Source organism: Pseudophryne corroboree, chromosome 6, assembly GCF_028390025.1.
Source record: "Pseudophryne corroboree isolate aPseCor3 chromosome 6, aPseCor3.hap2, whole genome shotgun sequence".
In the NCBI taxonomy this organism is placed as follows: Eukaryota; Metazoa; Chordata; class Amphibia; order Anura; family Myobatrachidae; genus Pseudophryne; species Pseudophryne corroboree.
In genome coordinates, this window is record NC_086449.1 from 658433058 (window position 1) to 658454633 (window position 21576).

Here is a 21576-nt window from a genome sequence, read left to right on the forward strand (position 1 = left end):
GTCTTCCCACGCTCTCCTGCAGCTTATTGTAGTCAGTAATCGGCCAAATAGCATGATTTCTCATTATTCAGGGCTGCATGGCCTTAGGGGGAGTTTTATCAAACCTTCTAAACAGAACAAGTGGAGGTGTTGCCCGTAGCAACTAATCAGATTCTACCTATCATTTATCTAGTACAATTGTTCTCAGAACCCCACACAGGTCACGTTTTCCAGGTCACCGGGCAGGTCCACTGTGTATCATCAACTGTCACATTTTGAACTCCACGTTACCTGGAAAACATGGACTGTCTGGGGTCTGGAGGGCCGAGTTTGAAAACCTGTGATCTAGTAAATTCTATAAAATGATAGCTAGAATCTGATTGGTTGCTATAGGCAGCACATCCCCTTGGGAGGTTTGTTTACATATCTCCCTGAATGTTACTACACTGCCCATTTGTTAAGCATTGTGTATACATATGAGTTGTGTATCCACTGCTTTCCTTATGCTACTTCATTATCAGATTACAATAAGTAGGAAGTGGGAAGAATAAAAAGAATATAGTTTGGAGAAAGATCAATAAAAGTATATTAATATAGTGACTTCAAAAAGCACAAGTCTTATTAGTTTTGCTCATTAATAGTATGAATGGTTTCAATGTTTACATCTAGTTATATTATTTAAGGGCATTAAAGCACAAAACAACTTAGCATTTGTTTATTGATTTATAGCTATTTCCATTTAATTGATGATTATCCTTTTAAATGGGGTTGCTGTTGGATACTCATTAGGTTTAGAGGGTAGTATCCTTATAATCTGCCATACGATTATGTAGAGCATTTAACCTTGCATGTACATGAGTGCATCACATGTAATCAATTCCTGGATTTAATTAGACACCGTCCATTGGCAGCAACTTCCTACTACTTGACTCCCAGAAGGCATAAAATTGATATTGTTTTACATGCAGATGGTGTGATGTGAAAGATACAAACCCCACATATGGCTATCCAATCTTTAACAATGGCATTTTTGCAAAGCATAATTGATTTTGGATTTAGCAGTTGATTATTTGCAACAATTAATCTGTTTTCCTGAGAAGTAAGCTCAGCATTTTCCAGGGATTTTTGTAGCGTGTGTGTGTGTGTGTGTGTGTGTGTGTGTGTGTGTGTGTGTGTGTGTGTGTGTGTGTGTGTGTGTGTGTATTAAGTTTTGGTGTTTTTTTTTGTGGGAAGAGGCAGCCTCCAGCAAAACCTTGACACTGATTATTAAAAAGTTAATAGAGGTACTTGTGGTAATTTACCAAAGTTAAATACACAAGTCTTCCAAGTGAAACCTTGCTACAGGTTAGATTTCCTGCCGTCGTGTTTATGCAAATGAAAACATTGCTTTATCTATCAACACCTCAAAATTTAATTGTCTGGTGTTAGCTCCTGTTAAAGTAATCACATCTCTGTTTAGCTCTTTTAAATGAAAATCACTATGAGATTATAGAAGGATGAGTGGACTGAAAATGTAATTTGAAATGAAGTAGAAAGTCTAGAGTTCATTTACATACAGTCAGTTTGCTTATTATTTTCAAGGAATCCTGCTTTATTTCTGTATATTTAGGCTGCAGATGATAGAGTCAGTTTGTTCTAAGACTTCTCCATTGTTTATGTGTGTGCTATGCAGGCTATGCAGGAATTGAAAGAGCCGTTATTAAAATGTTTTGCTGTGGAGTGTAGCGACTTAAAGCGAAGCTTACTTCAAAGTGCATTGGGTTGCTGTGGATTCAAATTACAATGACACTTTTTCCCCCCTGTTCTCGTTTTGCTTTTATGAATCCTGAAGATGAATTAGCTCTTGATATATTTCTCCTAGTTTGACTTCTATGGTTTCCATGACAACCTCAGTGGACATCTCAGGTCATCCACGGTATTCTGTGGGGGTTTTTTTCTGTTTTTTTTTCTAGCAGTAAACAGTGATTTAAAGATAAAGGAAACCTAAAAACTACTGGAGTGTCATTTTTGTACACTGTAAAAGCAAATATAAATATCCTGTTTTGCAAAGTATCACATGAAGATTTGAGACATGTGGGAACCCAGATGAGTCTAATAAATTTGCTACGTAATTGGCTGTTTTACTGCCAATTAATGGCACTTTCTAAGAGCTAAGAGGCAATGATTAAAATGCAGAAATATGTTTTTCTTTTGTAGAAGAAATAAAATGACAAACTATTACAGATTCACAACTATATATTCACAAATCTGCTATCCTTTATAAAGTGATTAGGTTAGGACTGCTGTATCAGAGAAGCCGTGAAGTGGCCAGCAGCTAAACATGTGTTTGCAAACATTTGTGATGAATTCTCTGAATTTTATTACCAGATAGGTTCAGGGATTGTTACAGGTAATTCTCAGTGTGCGGAAGGGAATTTGGGGGTTGGGGATTTGCACCCCCCTTCCTCTTTGTCTGTTGTTTGTCTGTGACCCCTCCCCCTTCCAGCACCTGATATATAATTACCTCCAGGTATGATTGAGCAGCTTCCTAATTGTTTGTAAACTATTACAGATTCACAACTATATATTCACAAATCTGCTATCCTTTATAAAGTGATTTGTAAAAATGCATCATTATGGCCACCATCAATGTTAATTTACTGTCATTAAGAAAAATATTTTGATTTAGGAAATAAATGATGGCGAATATACTGCCTTGTACCCAAGTCCTCTCTTTTTATGTTAATGTAGGTTGCAAACTGTTGGAGGTAGCAATATCACTGAGTCTACTCTTTGTGGTAAATTTCCCAAGGAGCCCTAAACCACAGTGGTGAGAAGCATTGTAGCTTTCTGGAACAATCTTCCTATATAACTCAGGAGCTTTTCTCAGCTTACTTATTCTACATTCATCACCCAGTTTAAATTACCTGTATTGAAGTAAATATTGCAATATTGGCACGGTGTAACTTGCAAAACCTTTGAGGTTTGCCAGCCTGGTGTTCTATTATATTTAGGTTGGTAAAAGAGAAGTGAGAGAGGGGGAGAGAAAATGAGAAGCTGGGAGTGGGGTGAAGGGGGTAAAGTTCATGGGGTGGGAGAGGTCAGCACTGCAGTTATTGACCAATAGAGTCATTTAAAGAGAAAAAGTTAAAGGAATGTTCTGAGTTTCCCATGTTTCCCTTAATAATTGTAATTGTTTTTCACACGGTAAAAAACAAACAAAAAAAAAACCGATTGACCACAACTTTAGTATTAGGAGAATTTGGAGACTTCAGTATGGTCGCTAACTGACAGGTGGCAGCTAACGTTATATGATTAATGAAGTTGGATTGGCCTTTTGTTGTACAGGAGTATTATGATAACATTATAGAGATTTAGAAAGCTTGTTTGAGAATTGATAAGGTTTCTCACATCTGACCAGTAGCTGGTTAATTCAGTGCAAGCCCACCAAATATTCAAAGAGGTGCCAGAGGCTAAACTTCCTCTCAAGCATCTACTGTATTTGAGGAATTAAGAAATATTCTGCCTAATCTATGTGGAACTAGTGCCTGTAGACACTTTAATTGTTACGCATATAAAGCTGAAGAACGGAACTTTTGATCACTTCTCTCTGTCAGGGGGTTCACCAACATCCATTTTCCACGTGGGTTAATGATTTAGCTGTAGATAGCTCTTAGAAGGGAGTACAGACAAGTCCACAAGGGAGAGCTTGTCTTTTACGTATATATACACTCAGAAGTAGTGAGATGTCTGTTTATTAGCTGAGATTTTGAAGGATATAAAAATTATTGGCCTGTATACAGTATATTAAAATAATTGCTTCTCTGAGAGATTCATTGATTCAGGAGGATCTGTATATTGAGGAAAGAAATATTATTGGCTTAAAACCCCAGCTTTAACCCAGCTCGGTCCTGGGATACTGGGAACAGGTTGAAGCCATCATTTTCTGTACTTACCCCTGTTCACATGTTCACACATCGGTGACAACTTGGGTTATTCCCAGGTTGGCACCGTTCACACCAGACCCGGGTCTTCCAGTGACCAGGATCTTCTGGCTTACAGTGGGTACTTGAAGATGATGTCATATCCAAGCACTACTGTCTCCGCCAATTAATTTATTTTAGGCATGACCCAGTTCATTAAGACCCGAGTCATTCCTATCACACATTTGCCATGGTACTGACCTGGAGTTGCAAGTCCTGGGAATAACACTGGTCAATTGAAGGGGTAACAGAAGGGAAATTGTCAACCTGGGTTAGTCCTTTCAAACATAAACCGGACCCAGGTCGATGCGCATGCATGGCAAAAAGTCTGAGGTTTTGGATTATGTGTGAAAGGGGTATAAGTGAGATCATTGAGAAACCTGACACCGCCAGGTAACCACAAAATAGGATACTAAGAGATAGAGAAAAAGAGGTATGCATCAGCCCTTCTCTCACAGTTGTTTGCACACCTATTATACTAATTATAAAATATTGAAACATCTTCACACTTTCCAAGCCCGGAGTGAAGGTAAACATAGAAACATAGAATTTGACGGTAGGTAAGACCACTTTGTCCATCTAGGCTGCCCATGTACTTACACACACATACACACTAGGGTTAATTTTGTAAGGAGCCAATTAACCTATAACTATATTTTTGGAGTGTGGGAGGAAAGCAGAGTACCCGGAGGAAGCCCACACAAGCATGGGGATAAGTTACAAACTCCACACAGATAGGGCCGTGGTAGAATCAAACCCACGATCTCAGTGCTGTGAAGCAGTAATGCTAACCATTTCACCATCTAATTTTTACTTTTACTGGATGGTCATGTGCTTTTGCACTTTAGGTGTAGGTAAATTCTGACCCCACCAGGACGTTACTTCTGAACAGAGGGTCTGAGGTCCTAGAAAGCGTGTTGCACTTTTCTGTAGCTTATGTTTTACTTTATTAATATAAAGTAATATAACCTGAAATTCATTACGTTATACCAAACCCTATGCCAGATTGGACAGACTATCTTATTAATTGGGTTTGTAATAAAGTATATCTCCTGTTTTTCTCCTGCACAAGTGAAATTATTAGTAAAGAAAGGATTGTATTTTATAACTATATTATGCAGATGGCCTTTAATACCACAATATACAGGTTGAGTATCCCATATCCAAATATTCAGAAATATGGAATATTCCGAAATACTGAATTTTTAAGTGAGACTGAGATAGTGAAACATTTGTTTTCTGATGGCTCCATGTACACAAACTTTGTTTAATTCATAAAGTTATTAATAATATTGTATTAAATGACCTTCAGGCTGTGTGTATAAGGTGTATATGAAACATAAATGAGTTGTGTGTATGTACACAAACTTTATTTAATGCACAAAGTTATTAAAATATTGGCTAAAATTACCTCCAGGCTGTGTGTATAAGGTGTATATGAAACATAAATGCATTCTGTGCTTAGACTTGGGTCCCATCGCCATGATATCTCATTATGGTAAGCAATTATTCCAAAATACAGAAAAATCCAATATCCAAAATACTTCTGGTCCCAAGCATTTTGGATATGGGATACTCAACCTGTATACATGTGGAAGACATTTTGTTAATATGCAGTGGGAGGACGTCTATGAGACGCATATTGTGTATTGTGTTGAACTAGCTGCCCCCAGTGCTCATTGAGTCTTCATTGTCTTTATTCCAATAAAAATGGTAGTTTGTGCACTTATTAATATTTGTATTTTTGCTAATAATGAAATAGCTGTAGTCTGTCAATGCTTACATGTTATTCCAATATCACTGAGGTCTTCAACCTAGCGTTGGTTAAAGTAGTTTCACTGGTACTTTTCTTGTTATGGTATACTGGTATACTGGTATATGCTTCCTTGGTTCTTTTACTAGTGGTAGCATCATTTTGCATGTTCTTGGTGCCCCCAAATTCCTATAGTCACCCTTGATTGGTGTTCATTTTAATTAAACAATTTAATTTGAAAAGTATATAAATATATTGTTATATGCACGCTAATGGTAGCACAGCAATGTGAAATTTTGTTTAGCCACTATGTGGCTATTAATGTTCTAAGGGAAAGTAGGAGTTAGTCTTTTTTATTGTTTTGGTTTCCCATATAATTAATATGACACGGTAATTACACTCTGCAGTACGACTTTCTTTACACATCAAAATGAAACTGCTCAATTAAGTAAGCACAACCTCTCATAAGCTTTTTTTCCCTTTAATAATGTGTATGCATTCTTTTGTAAAACTGGTATAGAAAGCTATATTTAAATGTGTTATAGAAGGACACGTCTAACTCTAAAAATTAATGTTACTTTTTCAATGGGAAAGTAGTATTTAGCAGTAAGATGAAAACCGAATGTATGAGACTGAAAAGAAGAACAGATTATCTTTTTATATTTTGATTTGAGAATATCGCTAAAGACTACATAACAGCTCTGAAATACTGTGTGTGGGTGTACAGACATAAAGTGCTCAATTTTTATATTAAAACGTTTAATACTCCTTTTAACATTTCTGTTGTACCATACCAACAATGTAAATATTTTCAAAACGTTGGTTTTTTTATGCCGTACATTTTGATGTACATTTACGTTGTCAAGATACAAAAATACAGTGGGTGACTGTAATTTACTGTGAATGTCAGTAGTCTGAACATCTGCGAGAAAAGTGCCTTTTTAGGTTTTGCGTTATGGGTTTTAGTTTATGTTGCAGACACAATACTTGTTCATTTTTTGCTGCAATTGGTCTGAGGGCATTTGCCCATTCTTCCTCATCTATTGACATCAATATGGAGTTACCCAGGGGCAGGGCTATTGACATAAATATGGAGTGACCCAGGGCTATGACAGTAAGGAATGTACCAAAGGAATTATGCCGCTATATAAATTGATACTTTTTATCCCTTAGAAACACCACAAAGAATATATTCAATAAACTATAAAAGATAAACTTGGGGGGTTTTTTAACATGCACAAATTTGGATTTACAGAAATCACCTTCCGTTGATTTTCTTTCTAAAATCATTTATTGGTTTTCCTTCTTTTAGGTCCACGGAAGAAACTTATTGTCCATAGATTTTGATAGGAATTCTCATACTGAAAAAATATACGATGATCACCGGAAGTTTACCCTGAGAATCGTCTATGATCAAGTAGGACGACCACTCCTCTGGCTTCCAAGCAGCGGATTAGCGCCTGTCAACGTGTCTTATTTCTACAATGGGAGATTGTCTGGATTTCAGCGCGGGGCCATGAGTGAAAGAGCAGAGATGGACAAACAAGGGAGAATTATCTCCCGCTCATTTGCAGATGGAAAGACGTGGAGTTATACATATCTTGAAAAGGTAAACTGAATTTAAGAAATAGTTTGTAATTAATAAAAGATTAATGTGTATCAAAACATAGACACGTGATCATGATTGTACACTGAACAGACATGGAAATGAAGCAATCTTTAGTACATGTGTAACATTTAGATTTGTGATAATGTAGTAAAAGTCAGTGAGGCCATACACAGCAACTGTATGCTATATCATCAAGAAGATAATCAACTTAAAGGGAGCGGTTATTAGCTAATTAGCATGACCAGTGCAATCCTATTAGCCCCAGGCACTTAATGGGGTATTTGGTCTGCCTGCCTTAGGGGCCTATTTATTAACATTATTTTTACTAAAATATTGTGAAAAAGGGTGTTTTCACACCCTTTTCACATTATTTTAGTATCACCTGAATGTATTTAAGGGCATTTGGAGCAATTTTCATGAAAAACTGCTGCAAACCCTTTAATTCACTTTTTTTTTAGTAAGCCACATTGCATTCCCCATACTTATAATGAGAAATTAGATCTGAACATATTTACTAAAAAAGAAACTGTGAAAAAATACCGCAGTGTGCCCTGTGATAATCTCGCCAGCACAGGCTGGCGAGATCACAGGACAGCACTGCGATAAGCACCCTTTTGCCCAGCTTTCTCTGCCCCTGGCAGAGAAAGCTGTGCGGCACCCGGCTCCAGTGATCAGCTATGAGTGTCCGAAATACAAGCTGATCACAGTGTAAAAATAAAAAAAATAAAAAGTAAAAAAACAAACAAACCATGCTCACCTGTCCAGTGAGCCGGTGTCTGCTGATCTGGTGAGCGCTGCCACCATATGTCCCCCATATGCTGCAGTGTTACCCCAGTGCAGTAAAGTGACACCGCAAATTGGCAGTGCACTTTAACAGCACAGGGGGTCACAGCGGAGGAGAAGGACCCGGCGCCAGGAAGCCTCCTGAAGCAGAGCAGGCTGGATCCCTGAACAAGTAAGTATATTATCCTGCTGGGGGGGTCCGCGGCGCGCGGGGGTAGTCGTGACAGGGGGGGACCGGGCGGAGGTGGCGCTTGCGCAGCAGGACATCATGATGCTGCGAAGAGGCATTGCAGGGACAGAGCTTGACCGCAAGCTCTGCCCCTGCATGCGATAATTGATACATCCCTGTGATGTGGATGGTGATAAATAGGCCCCTTAGGCATGCAAAACCAAATCTCTGATAAGTCATCTCAAAAGCCAGGATGACTGCCGCAGAAACAGATAGATACCACAAAAAGTTGCATACCTATGCGTTCCCATGGGATACAGGGTAATTTACTGCACAGTAAAAAGGGGCTATACCCAGTAAATACACGTTTTTGGCAATGCGGTAAATTACCACTGGTAATAGAATACTTCCTATCAGGGACCTCATTCCTATCCCTGACTTTTCGGAAGGACCTGGCACTCTAACTATTGGTCAGAGCACAGTAATTCAACATACATCACTGCCACAGGCTGTAATAACATTAAATCCATATCTCCCATATCTATGTTCCCTAAACATATCTATAAAAATATTGCACAGGCACAACAATGTCCACGCAGTATGCTGTTTGCCACCTGCTTCAGCAATTAATAACAGTTTGTAGCTTAAGGCCAGTACTAACGGGAGAGATATGTGCTGAGCGATCTTAATGCAGACCACTCAGCACACATCTCTCCCCCCGCTCAGCACAGCGTGATGTGCTGTGCGAGGGGGGACGACAACGGGGGGCCGCTCACTTCACACAGCGCTGAAGTGAGCGACCTGCTAGATTGAGCCTGCATGCAGTCTCAATCTAGCACCGGCGATGTGCGGGGCTGCCATCGGTATCGCTGGGGGGCATACACACAACAGATCCGTGCTTAAAATCTAAGCAATCTAGTCAGATTGCTTACATTTTAAACACGGATCTCACCGTGTGTACCCCCCTATAGTCTAGTGGTCTCACAATCTCTTGAAAGGATTGGTTTCTGGGAGCATACTAAACTATTTAGAAAAGAATGATAACAAGAAACGGTTACAAAGTGCAGACAAGCAAGCAATCAAAATCACAAACCTTACAGTTAACACTTAGCTAATCTGTCCCAGGAGAAATAGAAGAAATTGCAGGTTGCAAACATCCATGCCAAGCATAGATTCTCCAAAGTCTGTACTCAGAACAATAGATAACTACACCTTTTAAAACAAAGTATCACACCTTAGACCGATTACCTGGATAGATAATTGAGGCTGGGATCCTCCCTGACTTGCTCATATAACTTAGAACTCAAATTCACATAATTGGGCACAACTTCTCCTGTTAAATTGTGATCTAGAAAATGGGGTGCCCATATTCCTCTCTACTATTTTAGCTACTAAATGACACTAAATATGAAACATTGTGAGGTGGAATCAGCCTAGATACTTCATATCTTGGAAACGATGCTTCTTAGAGTTATGCAACTCGCACCCCACCTGCGAATACACCAGATATGTTTTGTCTATGGAAAATTGAACATTCTTTCTGATTATGGAAATATTAATTTTACTTCATAAACCATATCCAATGTAATGTGCCTTTAATCTAGTGTAGTTACCTTGTGTGGGCATCTCAATACACTTGTGGCCTAATGACACTCCACTGGTTTGCTTTCCTGTAGATGGAAACAAAGTCAAAGGACTGTCTGTCAGGTAATTGGTCTCATCCGTCTCTTCCAGCAGACTGGAACATTTGGTTAGTACTGTGAATGTCAGATGTTAATCTGATTTCCAGCTCCTGGGTCATCCTGCTCAGGATATACCGCTATGCATTCTAATAACCACAAAGGCTCACCTCTGCAATTCCTAAGTTTACTAACAAGCTAAGGACAACCTTCTATGGATAAGAAAAGCTACCCTTCATCTGTCGTGTCTGTTAATTATCAGATTCATAACTCAATTTTAAATTAAACATAACTTACAAATCCCTAATATTTATATTCTCTCCTCAATATATATGATTAGTCACCCCCCACAGTGTTATATCCCACAAGAGAGAGCCATAATGCCGGTTTGAACACAGAGTTTTCATAATCTATTGTGTGCTGACAAGTAATGTTTAAATTATAGAGAACAGTAATGTTATATAAAAAAAATGGGAATATTAAAGGTTAAGAACCGCTGTTCCAGAAGTTGTTTGGTTTAATCATAAGTTTTGTCTTCACGGGTGACGCACACACAATTTTATATATGTATTTGCAGTAAAATATGTTGGAACTTTTAAGTCTACAAGTGTGATTGTTTTCCAAAAATATACTATTTGGCTGAACTACATTTTGTGGAGATAACTGTCATAAAATTTTATGTGCCAAGTTCTGTGCGTTCAAGTAATAAAATGAGCAATCTTTACCATCACAATTTACAGTTCAAAATATTATTTCCTTACGTAGGTTGTATCTTTCTAAATTGTTTTTCAGTGCAGAGAGTGTTTTTCCCATTTGATTACTGATTTCATTTATATACACATATATTTTGGAATATGTGCTGTTAAAAAGTATAATATAACTTTTTTTAATATATTTTATTTGCAGTCCATGGTGCTCCTTCTTCAAAGTCAGAGGCAGTACATCTTTGAATATGATTCATCCGACCGCCTATACTCTGTAACCATGCCTAGTGTTGCTCGGCATAGTATGTCAACCCATACATCTATTGGATACATCAGGAATATATACAATCCTCCAGAAAGCAATGCATCAATCATATTTGACTACAGTGAAGATGGCCGAATTCTGAAGACATCATTTCTTGGTACTGGTCGACAAGTGTTCTATAAGTATGGGAAGCTGTCAAAGTTATCTGAGATCATATATGACAGCACTGCAGTCACCTTTGGTTATGATGAAACCACTGGAGTTTTAAAAATGGTCAATCTGCAAAGTGGTGGTTTTTCTTGTACAATTCGCTATCGGAAAATTGGACCATTAGTGGACAAACAGATATACAGGTTTTCTGAAGAAGGTATGGTTAATGCTAGATTTGATTACACTTACCATGACAACAGTTTCCGAGTGGCAAGCATTAAACCTATCATAAGTGAAACCCCGCTTCCTGTTGAGTTATACCGTTATGATGATATTTCTGGAAAAATTGAACACTTTGGTAAATTTGGCGTAATATACTATGATGTCAATCAGATCATTACTACAGCAGTCATGACCTTGACAAAGCATTTTGACACTCATGGACGCATTAAAGAAGTTCAGTATGAAATATTTAGATCACTCATGTATTGGATGACTGTTCAATATGACAGTATGGGTCGGGTTATAAAAAGAGAGCTGAAACTTGGTCCTTATGCCAACACGACTAAGTACACATATGAATATGATGGAGATGGTCAGCTATTAACTGTTGCAGTTAATGACAGACAAACATGGCGTTACAACTATGACCTAAATGGAAACCTGTACCTGTTGACTCCTGGAAATGGTGTACGTCTGCTGCCTTTGCGATATGATCTCAGAGACAGGATAACACGCTTAGGGGATGTACAATACAAAATAGATGATGATGGGTTCCTGAGTCAAAGAGGTGCTGATATTTTTGACTACAACTCAAAGGGCCTTCTCACCAAAGCCTACAACAAGGTCCTCGGATGGAATGTACAATATCGCTATGATGGGTTGGGGCGTAGAGCTTCATGTAAAACTAATTTAGGCCTTCATCTCCAGTTCTTTTATGCTGATCTTCACAACCCAACACGCGTTACTCATGTCTATAATCATTCAAATTCCGAAATTATTTCTTTGTACTATGATTTGCAAGGCCATCTTTTTGCAATGGAAAGCAGCAGTGGGGAAGAGTATTACATTGCCTCCGACAATACAGGCACGCCACTGGCAGCCTTCAGCATCAATGGGGTGATGATTAAACAGTTACAATATACTCCCTTTGGTGAAATTTACTTTGATTCAAATCCAAATTTCCAGCTTGTCATTGGGTTTCACGGAGGAGTCTATGATCCTTTAACAAAACTTGTACATTTTGCCCAGAGAGATTATGATGTGTTGGCTGGTCGCTGGATATCTCCAGATTACACAATGTGGAAGAAAATTGGACGAGATCCTACTCCTTTCAATTTATACATGTTTAAGAATAACAATCCTCTGAGCACTGAAATGGATTTAAAAAACTATGTAACAGGTAAGTTATTGAGCTAAAATATTTGTTATAAAACTATTTACATTTGAAACACACTTTGCCTCATAAAGTCATATAATCTATTCTTTTTTAACTTGAAACATTCAATTAAAATTAAACATCTTTCCTTATACAGTACAAAACATTTCATATTAGTGTTAAGGTGTGTAATCATGGTGAGATTTTCTCTTACGATTTTGACTATATAGTCAAAATCGTAAGAAAAGTTAGTGCAGATCGCAAGGTGAAAGTCACCTTGCGATCCCGATGCGTGGTCCCGCGCGGTCGTCAACGCAAGCCTAGATAGACTGTGCAGGCAAGTCAATTTTGACTATCTCGTAGAAAAGATAGTCAAAATTAACACTTAGCCAAAATCGGACAAAGCCAGTATCGCAAGCACACTCATTATATGCTTGCGATACCGACCTAGTCCCTATCGCATAGTGAGAATCGGGGTTTAGCCCGAATCTCACCGTGTGTATGCACATTTATAATTACCTAGGATTTTCAAAATCTGAGAAAAAGAGTATTTATCTTCCTACGTAAATCAGAGTTTAAGTGTGTAAGTACATAGCCTGTCACTGCGAATAGACTGTTATAAATAGACATTGTATCTGTATTACCTGTGTAGTTTAGATAAAGCGAATCCTCTCAGGTTCCATTAGGGTGTGAGGATTCTTACACACACTGATGGAAATTATTAGTAACTCTTTGGACTCACTGCCCAGCAAGAGCCTACATTTTGCCATTATGTTCTTCTGCAATTAAAGTACATCCTTGAAATCCTAAAGAAAATAGACTAGCTGCTTTCCCATTATATTTATATTTTCCTTTAAAAATGATCATACACGTATCATGAGATTTAAAGGGGCTAATTTATCAAACCCTAACTCTGGTGAAAACTGCTGTTTTCACTGGAAAATTATTATTTTAATAACATGTCTATTAAATAAGCCCCTAACACTGGATTTACATAGTTTGTGATGGTTACCACCCTTGCTGTATATCTCCTTGGGAATGACTAAATTACCCAATTTATCAAGCACTTTTATTAAACTGGAGGAGGGATCTGTTCTACAGTGGGGACCTATGGACAAAGGTGGAGGGGTGGGGGGTGGGGGGGGGGGGTTAATAGCACTGGGGGACAGTCAATACCAGCAGTGTGAGCAGTAATACCACTGGGGGTCCAATGCCACTGTGGAATCTATTAGTGGTGGGAGATAATGTTCCAATGGGGACATATAGACACATGGGGTGCATGTTTTTTATAAAATGTTTAAATGCATTTTTAAAGATTATGTTATTAAATTAAATATGAAAAATTCACAATTTGTTTATTTTATTTTTGTCCAAAAACATTAAGTGGCTAACCTGCTGTAAAGTTGTAAGAAACTTTCAGAGTTCGCATGATGCAAACTGTATGATAAATTTGTTACAGTCCTATGAAAATATGTTTCTGCAGCGAGGTACACTGTGTTCCACAGGGAATACATTGGGGTGTAGAGTTGGATCTTGATCCAGAAGCACCAACATGCTAAACTTTGACTGTTCCCAGGATGCATTGCATGGCCTCCTCTCTAACCCCGCCTCCGGACACTGGAGCTCAGTTTGTAAGTTGGTGTCTGCATAGCAAGTCACCTAACAGGGGGGGCTGTGCTAGGCAGCCCTGAAAAGAGCTTTTTAGAAGACTTCAAGGGCCGCAGCACTTCCTGTGTTATTCTGACATGCTGTGCTGCGGCTCCATCACCTCCCCAGCAGCGCTGCATACTCCCGCAGGGAGTTTCCGGGTACTTGCAGTGGAGGCGCACCGGTTCACAGGCACACCAACGCTGACGCTCTCTAGGATCACGTGGCTGCACATCAGGGAGAAGGTAAGAGGGTTCCCCAGGTGGGACCCGCCGGTAAATCGTGGTCCAGACGCGGTCCCAGGAGACGGACCGCGCCGCTGGCATTGACACTGTACTGTACAGGGACTCCACTATATCCATCAGGGCAGGGAGCACAGGCCGGATTTTGAAAAATCTGTTTTATATAGGCTTCACAGTACCTGGTGGTGAGGACCAGTATAGGGGATAAGGCACTGACCTGTAGCCCCTCCCCCAGCTCCTGGCGCCATCTACTGCTGGTGTTCCCGCCCTGGAGAAGCATTTCACTCTTCCTCACTCCCTGACAGAGATTTCGGCGCCATCTTTACACAAGTAGCTGTGGCTGATCTACGGGACTGCAGGGCTATGTCTCCTTCTACATGTCATTTTAGACAGTGTTAGTTAAGAACAAGTGCACTTCTACCTGAATATTTAGTGCAAGTATTCTGAGATATACAGCCAGTATCTACTGTGCATGGTTATATCTATCTGTATATATATATATATATATATATATATATATGTTTACTGGTCCAGTGCAGTTTTATTGTTAATCTGTAATAACTTCTGCATTGTACCTGTGACTGTGTGTGCCTGTAGCTGCTGTGCGGATTCATTCTAGTGTATCACACTTATTACTATCACTATATTCTGTTCCCTGGGGGCTAGGTGCGTCAGGGTTTCATAGATATATAGTGCTACACAGTATATACTGTTTTGTGTTTTTTACTGTGTATTTGAGTCACCTCATACCGCTTTAATCCTCTGTTTGTGTCCTGTATTTACTGTCACATAAATCAGGGGGTTATTTGCAGGTGTTGTGTTTGTCTGGCTGTATTGTACTGTTACGCTCTAAGGCTACATTCCCTATAATATCTGCCACACAGGGCGGGAAATCCATGGACGCTTCTGCATCATTCAGTGCTTGCACCACGGATATACCTGAGGGAGAATTTTAGCTGATGGTTCAGGAACTGGGTGCCATACATCTCCCAGTCAGCCCGAAGCACCTGTGGCCAATCAGGAACCACCTTAGGCAGCGTTCTCAAGTATGCTGAATACGCTTGTGATACGTCTCCCCCCCCCCCCCCCCTTTAAGGCCTCCTGTGCTACTGCAGCCACATATTGTCCCTGTAGCTAATCCACCCTGGGCAGACACTCTGTCTACCCAGATACAACAATTAAATCAATCTTTGGGTAGACAAAAGTCTGCCCCACGCCCCTCTGTGGTCAAGGGGTTATCTAAGCAGGCCGCTTCCTCCTCACAATCCACTAATATTTCAGATCATTTGTCTGATGAGGATGGGGAATATACTGATCTGTCAGACACTGATACAGTCGCTTCTGATGAGGACCCTTCAACTCAGGTTCATGTTCCTTACCTAGTGCAGGCTATTAAGCAGATTCTACAAATTGATGATGAGGTAGATCCCACTAGTGAGTCTAAGAAACCTGATAAGTTCAAACGTCAGAAGGTTACTAAAGTAGTCTTACCACATTTTGACAATTTAATTGACATACGTCAGGAATCCTGGTCATCTCCAGGAAAGAAATTCTCCCTGTCTAAAAAGATGCTGGCTCGTTAGCCTATCCCTGCGGAGTGAGTAACAAATGGGAAACTCCACCGCCGGTGGACTCTCATGTCGCCCGTCTTGTGGTGTCATCTACTCTTCCTGTCACCACTGTCACCTCACTGAAGGAACCGACGGATAAGCATGTGGAGGGATGCCTGAAGTCTGTTTACTCCCTTACCGATGCAGTACATAATCCCACTATAGCAGCCTCCTGGGCCGCAAACGGAATTGAAGCATGGGTTCAGGCTTTAGAGCAGGAACCTAACTATCCCTATGCTACCAACCTTAACAAAGTGGTAAAGCCCATCCGCTTCCGTCCTCCTCCGGCTGGTTCCCCCGCTCCGTCTTCCTGCTCTCTCCGGCCGCTCGACTCGTGCGCTGTGCGGCGCTTGAAGACTAGCGCACGAGTCGAGCGGCCGGAGAGAGCAGGAAGACGGAGCGGGGGAACCAGCCGGAGGAGGACGAAAGCGGACGGGCTTCACCACCTTGTTAAGGTTGGTAGCATAGGGATTGTTAGGTGACCAGGACTGTACCTATATCTACCCTCCATTAAACGGCATATTTGGAACCTCAGCAATTACATCTGGAGACCGCAGCACATTTTTAATAAAAAGGGCTGTAAACATTTACCTAACCCCCTTTTTATTTCAGGTATTGCACTATTCTTTACACTTTTAACGGTTACAACTTACACACATTTACTATACATATTCTCAAGCGCTTTGTTACACAATTTTTACCATTTACCTTCTAACACAGAGCAGCTAAAGCACATAAATCCCAGTTGCAGCGCGGTTATTTTTCATTTATTTAATTTTAGAGCAGGAACCGGCAACTGGCGGACCGCGGTCCATCTCCGGACCGCAAAGGACAGAACAGCGGACCGGTTTACTCTAATTATAAATACTTTAATACTGGCAGGATACTGGCAGGGGAAGGAAGCTCACACTGTAATGACGCAGAGAGGCAAGAGCATCCATCTTCCTTCCCCTGCAGAGCGTGCTGACGCGGCGTCCCACGTGAGCGGGCTGACCCGACGTCTCTTGTGAGCGGGCTGACACTGGCATCACGGGAATGATGGAGGCTGAGGCGCTGAGTGGATCCCATGCACCTCACCACAGCGCGGAGGAGCCCCGACTGGACCCAGCCCCTGCACCCAGGGGACTCACCCTCTCAAGAGGAAACCAAGCTACCAGGCGGCGGAGCCGGGAGGGACTTTTTAGTGCATCTGCGGGTTGCGGCCTGCCCGTCCCCACGTACGCGGGCTTTGTACATAAGGGTGAGCAGTCATATTTTGAAATATATTTCATGTCTGTACTGCACAAGAATAGATAGAAGGATACTGCGCTCCACGGTAGGGGTTTGGGACGCAATGAATTCTTACACCCTGGGAGTAAAGAAGTCATCGTATACATAAGATTACAATTAGGTATTACAAATGTATACAAATGAAAAAGTGAAAGATTTTGTGTTTTTTTTGGACCTCGATCAAAATAATTAGATAACATCCGGACTCCATTAAAAATTACTTGCCTACCCCTGCTTTAGAGGATGAGCTGCCTCAGGATATTTCTGACACTGCCAGACAATATCTGTCTCATATTACCACCGCCTCCCACTATATTCAGGAGGCGTCCTCTGAGGCAGGTGTAATGGCGGCCAAGGCGTCTAGTACGTCTATACTGGATTGCCGAATTCTATGCTTGAGGTCCTGGAAGGTGGACCTAGACTCCAAATAAACCTTGGAGGTGCTCCCTTTTAAGGGAGACATCTTATTTAGATAAGATCTGAATAAGATTGTGACTGACTTGGCGACTGCTAAGACTGCGTCTCTCCCAAGTACTAATCCTTCTGCACCAAAGGCAGAGAGTACCACTTTTCGTTCCTTTCAACCTCCAGGGAAAGCAAAGGATCAGGCGTACACGAGACAGGCTCATACTTCCAAAACCACTAAATCCAAACCTAAACAATCCTGGGCCACCCGTCAGCCTGCATCCAAATAAAACAAGCCTGCTGTATGATGGGTGGGCCTCCCCCTTGGGGACCCCAGGGTGGGAGGCCGATTTCTGCAGTTCACCCAGGCCTGGTTAAAGACCACTTCAGATGCCTGGGTGCGGGAATTTGTCTCTCAGGGGTACGCAATCTCTTTCAAGAGACAACCCCCTCGTCAGTTCTGCTCGACGGTTACCCCTTCGTTGAAAGCGCAAGCTCTACAATTGGTTGTGCGAACCCTCCTGGACACAGGAGTGGTAGTGTTGGTACCTCTGTCCCAGAGAGGCAGGGGATACTATTCGACCCTGTTTCTAGTTCCGAAACCCAATGGGTCCTTTCGGCCTATACTCAACCATAAATCATTGAACAAATTTGTGACAGTGTCCAAATTCCGTATGGAAACTCTGCGCTCTATTGTACTGGCCATGGAACCCAAAGAATATATGGTATCCCTGGACATACAGGATGCTTACCTGCATATACCTATTGCCATATCGCATCAGCAATATCTGCGATTTGTTATTGGCAACCTACATTATCAATTCCAGGCCCTGCCATTTAAACTGGCCACAGCCCCTCGGATCTTCAACAAGGTCATCGCCGTGATGATGGCCCTTCTCCGCCGTCAGGGAATCAGGATCCTGCCATATCTGGATGACTTGTTGATCCTAGCAAACTCCCAAGATGTTCTCCTCAGTCATCTGAAGCTGACGGTCCAATTCCTAGAAGCCCACTGGTGGCTCCTCAACTTTAAAAAGTCCTCACTGGTACCTGCTCAGAGCATGGTGCACCTGGGGGCACTGCTAGACACACACAGCCAAAGACTGTTTCTGTCTCCGGAGAAAGTCCTGAAACTACAGGACAGGAACAGATGCTTTCTTTCTCACCCAAGGATATCGATACACTTGGCGCTGCCTCATGGTATCGGCTTTTGACATGGTGGAGTACGCTCAATTTCATTCCCGCCCTCTGCAGAGGTTAATCCTTTCCAAATGGGACAGCCTGCCTCATCGGATCAGGTCTCGAATGATCTCCTTGACTCCGGAGGCTCGTCTGTCACTGAGCTGATGGCTACAGGACCAACAGTTGAGCAGGGGCCGGCCCTTCTGGATCCCCAACTGGTTCCTACTGACTACGGACGCCAGCCTGCGGGGTTGGGGTGTGGTGCTGAGCAACACTCTCTCCAGGGTCAATGAACCAAGGAGGAATCTCTCCTCCCAGTAAACATTCTGGAATAGCGGGCAGTGTTCAATGCTTTGAATCTTGCCCTGCCTCTGGAACAGAACAGGTCTGTTCAAGTACAATCAGACAACGCCACCATGGTGGCGTACATAAATCATCAAGGCGGTACTCGAAGCCGCGTGACAATGATGGAAGTGTCAAAAACCTTTGTTGGGCGGAACGCCATCTGCCAGCAATATCGGCAGTGTTCATTCCGGGAGTCCTCAACTGGGAAGCGGATTTTCTCTGTCGTCAGGACATGCACGCCGGAGAATGGAGTCTTCATCCGGAAGTCTTTCAACTCCTAGTGGACAAATGGGGCCTGCCAGATGTAGACCTGATGGCGTCTCGACACAATCACAAGGTTCCGGTCTTCGGATCAAGGACAAGGGATCATCAAGAAGCATTCGTGGATGCACTGGCAATTCCATGGAACTTTCAGCTGCCATACGTGTTCCTTCCAGTGTCACTCCTGCCAGGGTACTATGGAAGTTCAAGCAAGAAGGAGGAATACTACTTCTAGTCAATCCAGCGTGGCCCAGACGGCATTGGTTCTCACACCTGCAGGGTCTATCAATCAAGCATCCTCTTCTACTTCCTCAACACCCAGACCTCCTCATTCAGGGCCCTTGTGTCCTGGCCAGGCTGGCTTTGACGGCGTGTCTCTTGAAGCTTAACTCCTGAGGGCCAAAGGATTCTCCGAGGTGGTTATTCAAACTATGCTGAGGGCACGCAAACCGGCTTCTGCACGGATTAATTACAGGGTCTGGAATTCTTACTTCACCTGGTGTGCTGCTAATAATTACGATGCATATAATTTTAGAGCTTCCAGACTTCTGGCTTTTCTGCAACAAGGCCTGGACTTAGGCCTTCGTTTAGCCTCCCTCAAGGTTCATATTTCTGCCTTGTTGATGTGGTTTCAGAGGAAGATTGCGTCTAATTCTTGACATTCATACTTTCACTCCAGGCGTTTTATGGATCCAGCCTCCATATGTCCCTCCTGTGGCTCTGTGGGATCTGTCTGTTGTCTTGAATGCCTTACAAGAGTCTCATTTTGAACCTCTTGAATCTGTGGAACTTAAATATCTTACACTTAAGGTCATGTTTCTGCTGGCTATTGTCACTGCTAGGAGGGGGTCAGACTTAGGAGCTTTGTACTGTCGTCTGCCCTTTCTGATTTTTTACCATGACCGGGCAGTTCTTCGAACTCGCCCTGGTTATTTGCCTAAAGAGATTGTGGTTCTGGCTTTTGTCTCTTCTGGTTTGTCCTCCAGAGAGTGGTCTTTGGATGTGGTACGGGCTCTCCGTATTTACGTGGAGAGGACTGCCTCTCTCAGGAGGTCCGATACCCTTTTTGTACTTTTTGGTTTTCACAAAAGTGGCTGGCCTGTGAATAAGCAAACCTTGGCCAAATGGATTAGAATGGTGATTGCACAAGCTTATGCACAGGCTAGTCTTCCAGCTCCTGCTGCTATCAAGGCCCATTCTACCCGGTATGTTTGACCTTCTTGGGCCGCCCGCCGAGGCGCGTCTGCTGAACAATTGTGCTAGGCGGCTAAGTGGTCCTCAGTGAACACGTTCGTTAGGTTTTATGCCTTTGATACTTCCGCCTCCCAGGATGCTTCCTTTGGACGCCGGGTTCTTGTGCCCACTACGGTGCATCCCCTCCCATGAGGAACTGTTTTAGGACATACCTGATGTATTCCCTGTGGAACACAGTGTACACTGCTGCAGAAAAGGAGATTTACGATAGACTTACCATAGTTAAATCTCTTTCTGTGAGGTACACTGGGTTCCACACGGCGCCGACCCTGACGCACTTAGCTTCTTTGGGTTTGTAAGGCATTAGCCGCTGGTCCCTTCTCCTGTCGTGAGAATGTGATTATATGTGACTAACATCTGCCTTCTCTTTACCTGCTACTGCACTGGACTGGTTAACGAAACTGAGCTCCAGTGTCCAGAGGCGGGGTTATAGAGGAGGCCATGCAGTCAAAGCTTTAGCCTGTTGGTGCCTCTGGATCAAGATCCAACTCTACACCCCGATGTATTCCCTGTGGAACCCAGTGTACATCGCAGAAAGAGATTTAACTATGGTAAGTCTACCATAAATCTCCTTTTTCAAAAATGAATCTGTTTCCACTCTACCTTACCTAACAGTTCTTAGCAGCTTAGTGCCTAGAGTTAGAAATAAACATGAACATTTAGCAATACTGTGATACTGTATGGAGAAAGGGACAGACAGACTTACTGCAGATCAATATCACAGTTAGCACTTGTAAATAGAAGGCTTCTGTCATTGAGAATTTCCAGCTATTATGTAACAAGTGTATCATTTTTTTTAATAGTGTAATCTGTATGTCCTCTGAATGGAATAAGGCTAACTGATTAGTGGCTCTCTTCCTTACTACATAAATGGCCATTTACTGACAATTTGTACCGTCTAAGTTATACTAATTTTCCATTATAAAATGT

At 41.8% G+C, this 21576-nt stretch overlaps 1 protein-coding gene across 7 annotated transcripts in view; it reads left to right on the forward strand.

Annotated features, from left to right (window-relative positions):
- Positions 1-21576, forward strand: part of TENM2 (teneurin transmembrane protein 2) — a 1540328-nt gene that overhangs the window by 1508341 nt on the left and 10411 nt on the right. For all 7 annotated transcript variants that reach the window (XM_063928221.1, XM_063928223.1, XM_063928222.1 and 4 more), the window contains 2 exons: positions 7007-7303; positions 10841-12455. In XM_063928221.1, coding sequence (XP_063784291.1) covers positions 7007-7303; positions 10841-12455 — 1912 coding nt within the window. The remainder of the gene's footprint in view (positions 1-7006; positions 7304-10840; positions 12456-21576) is intronic.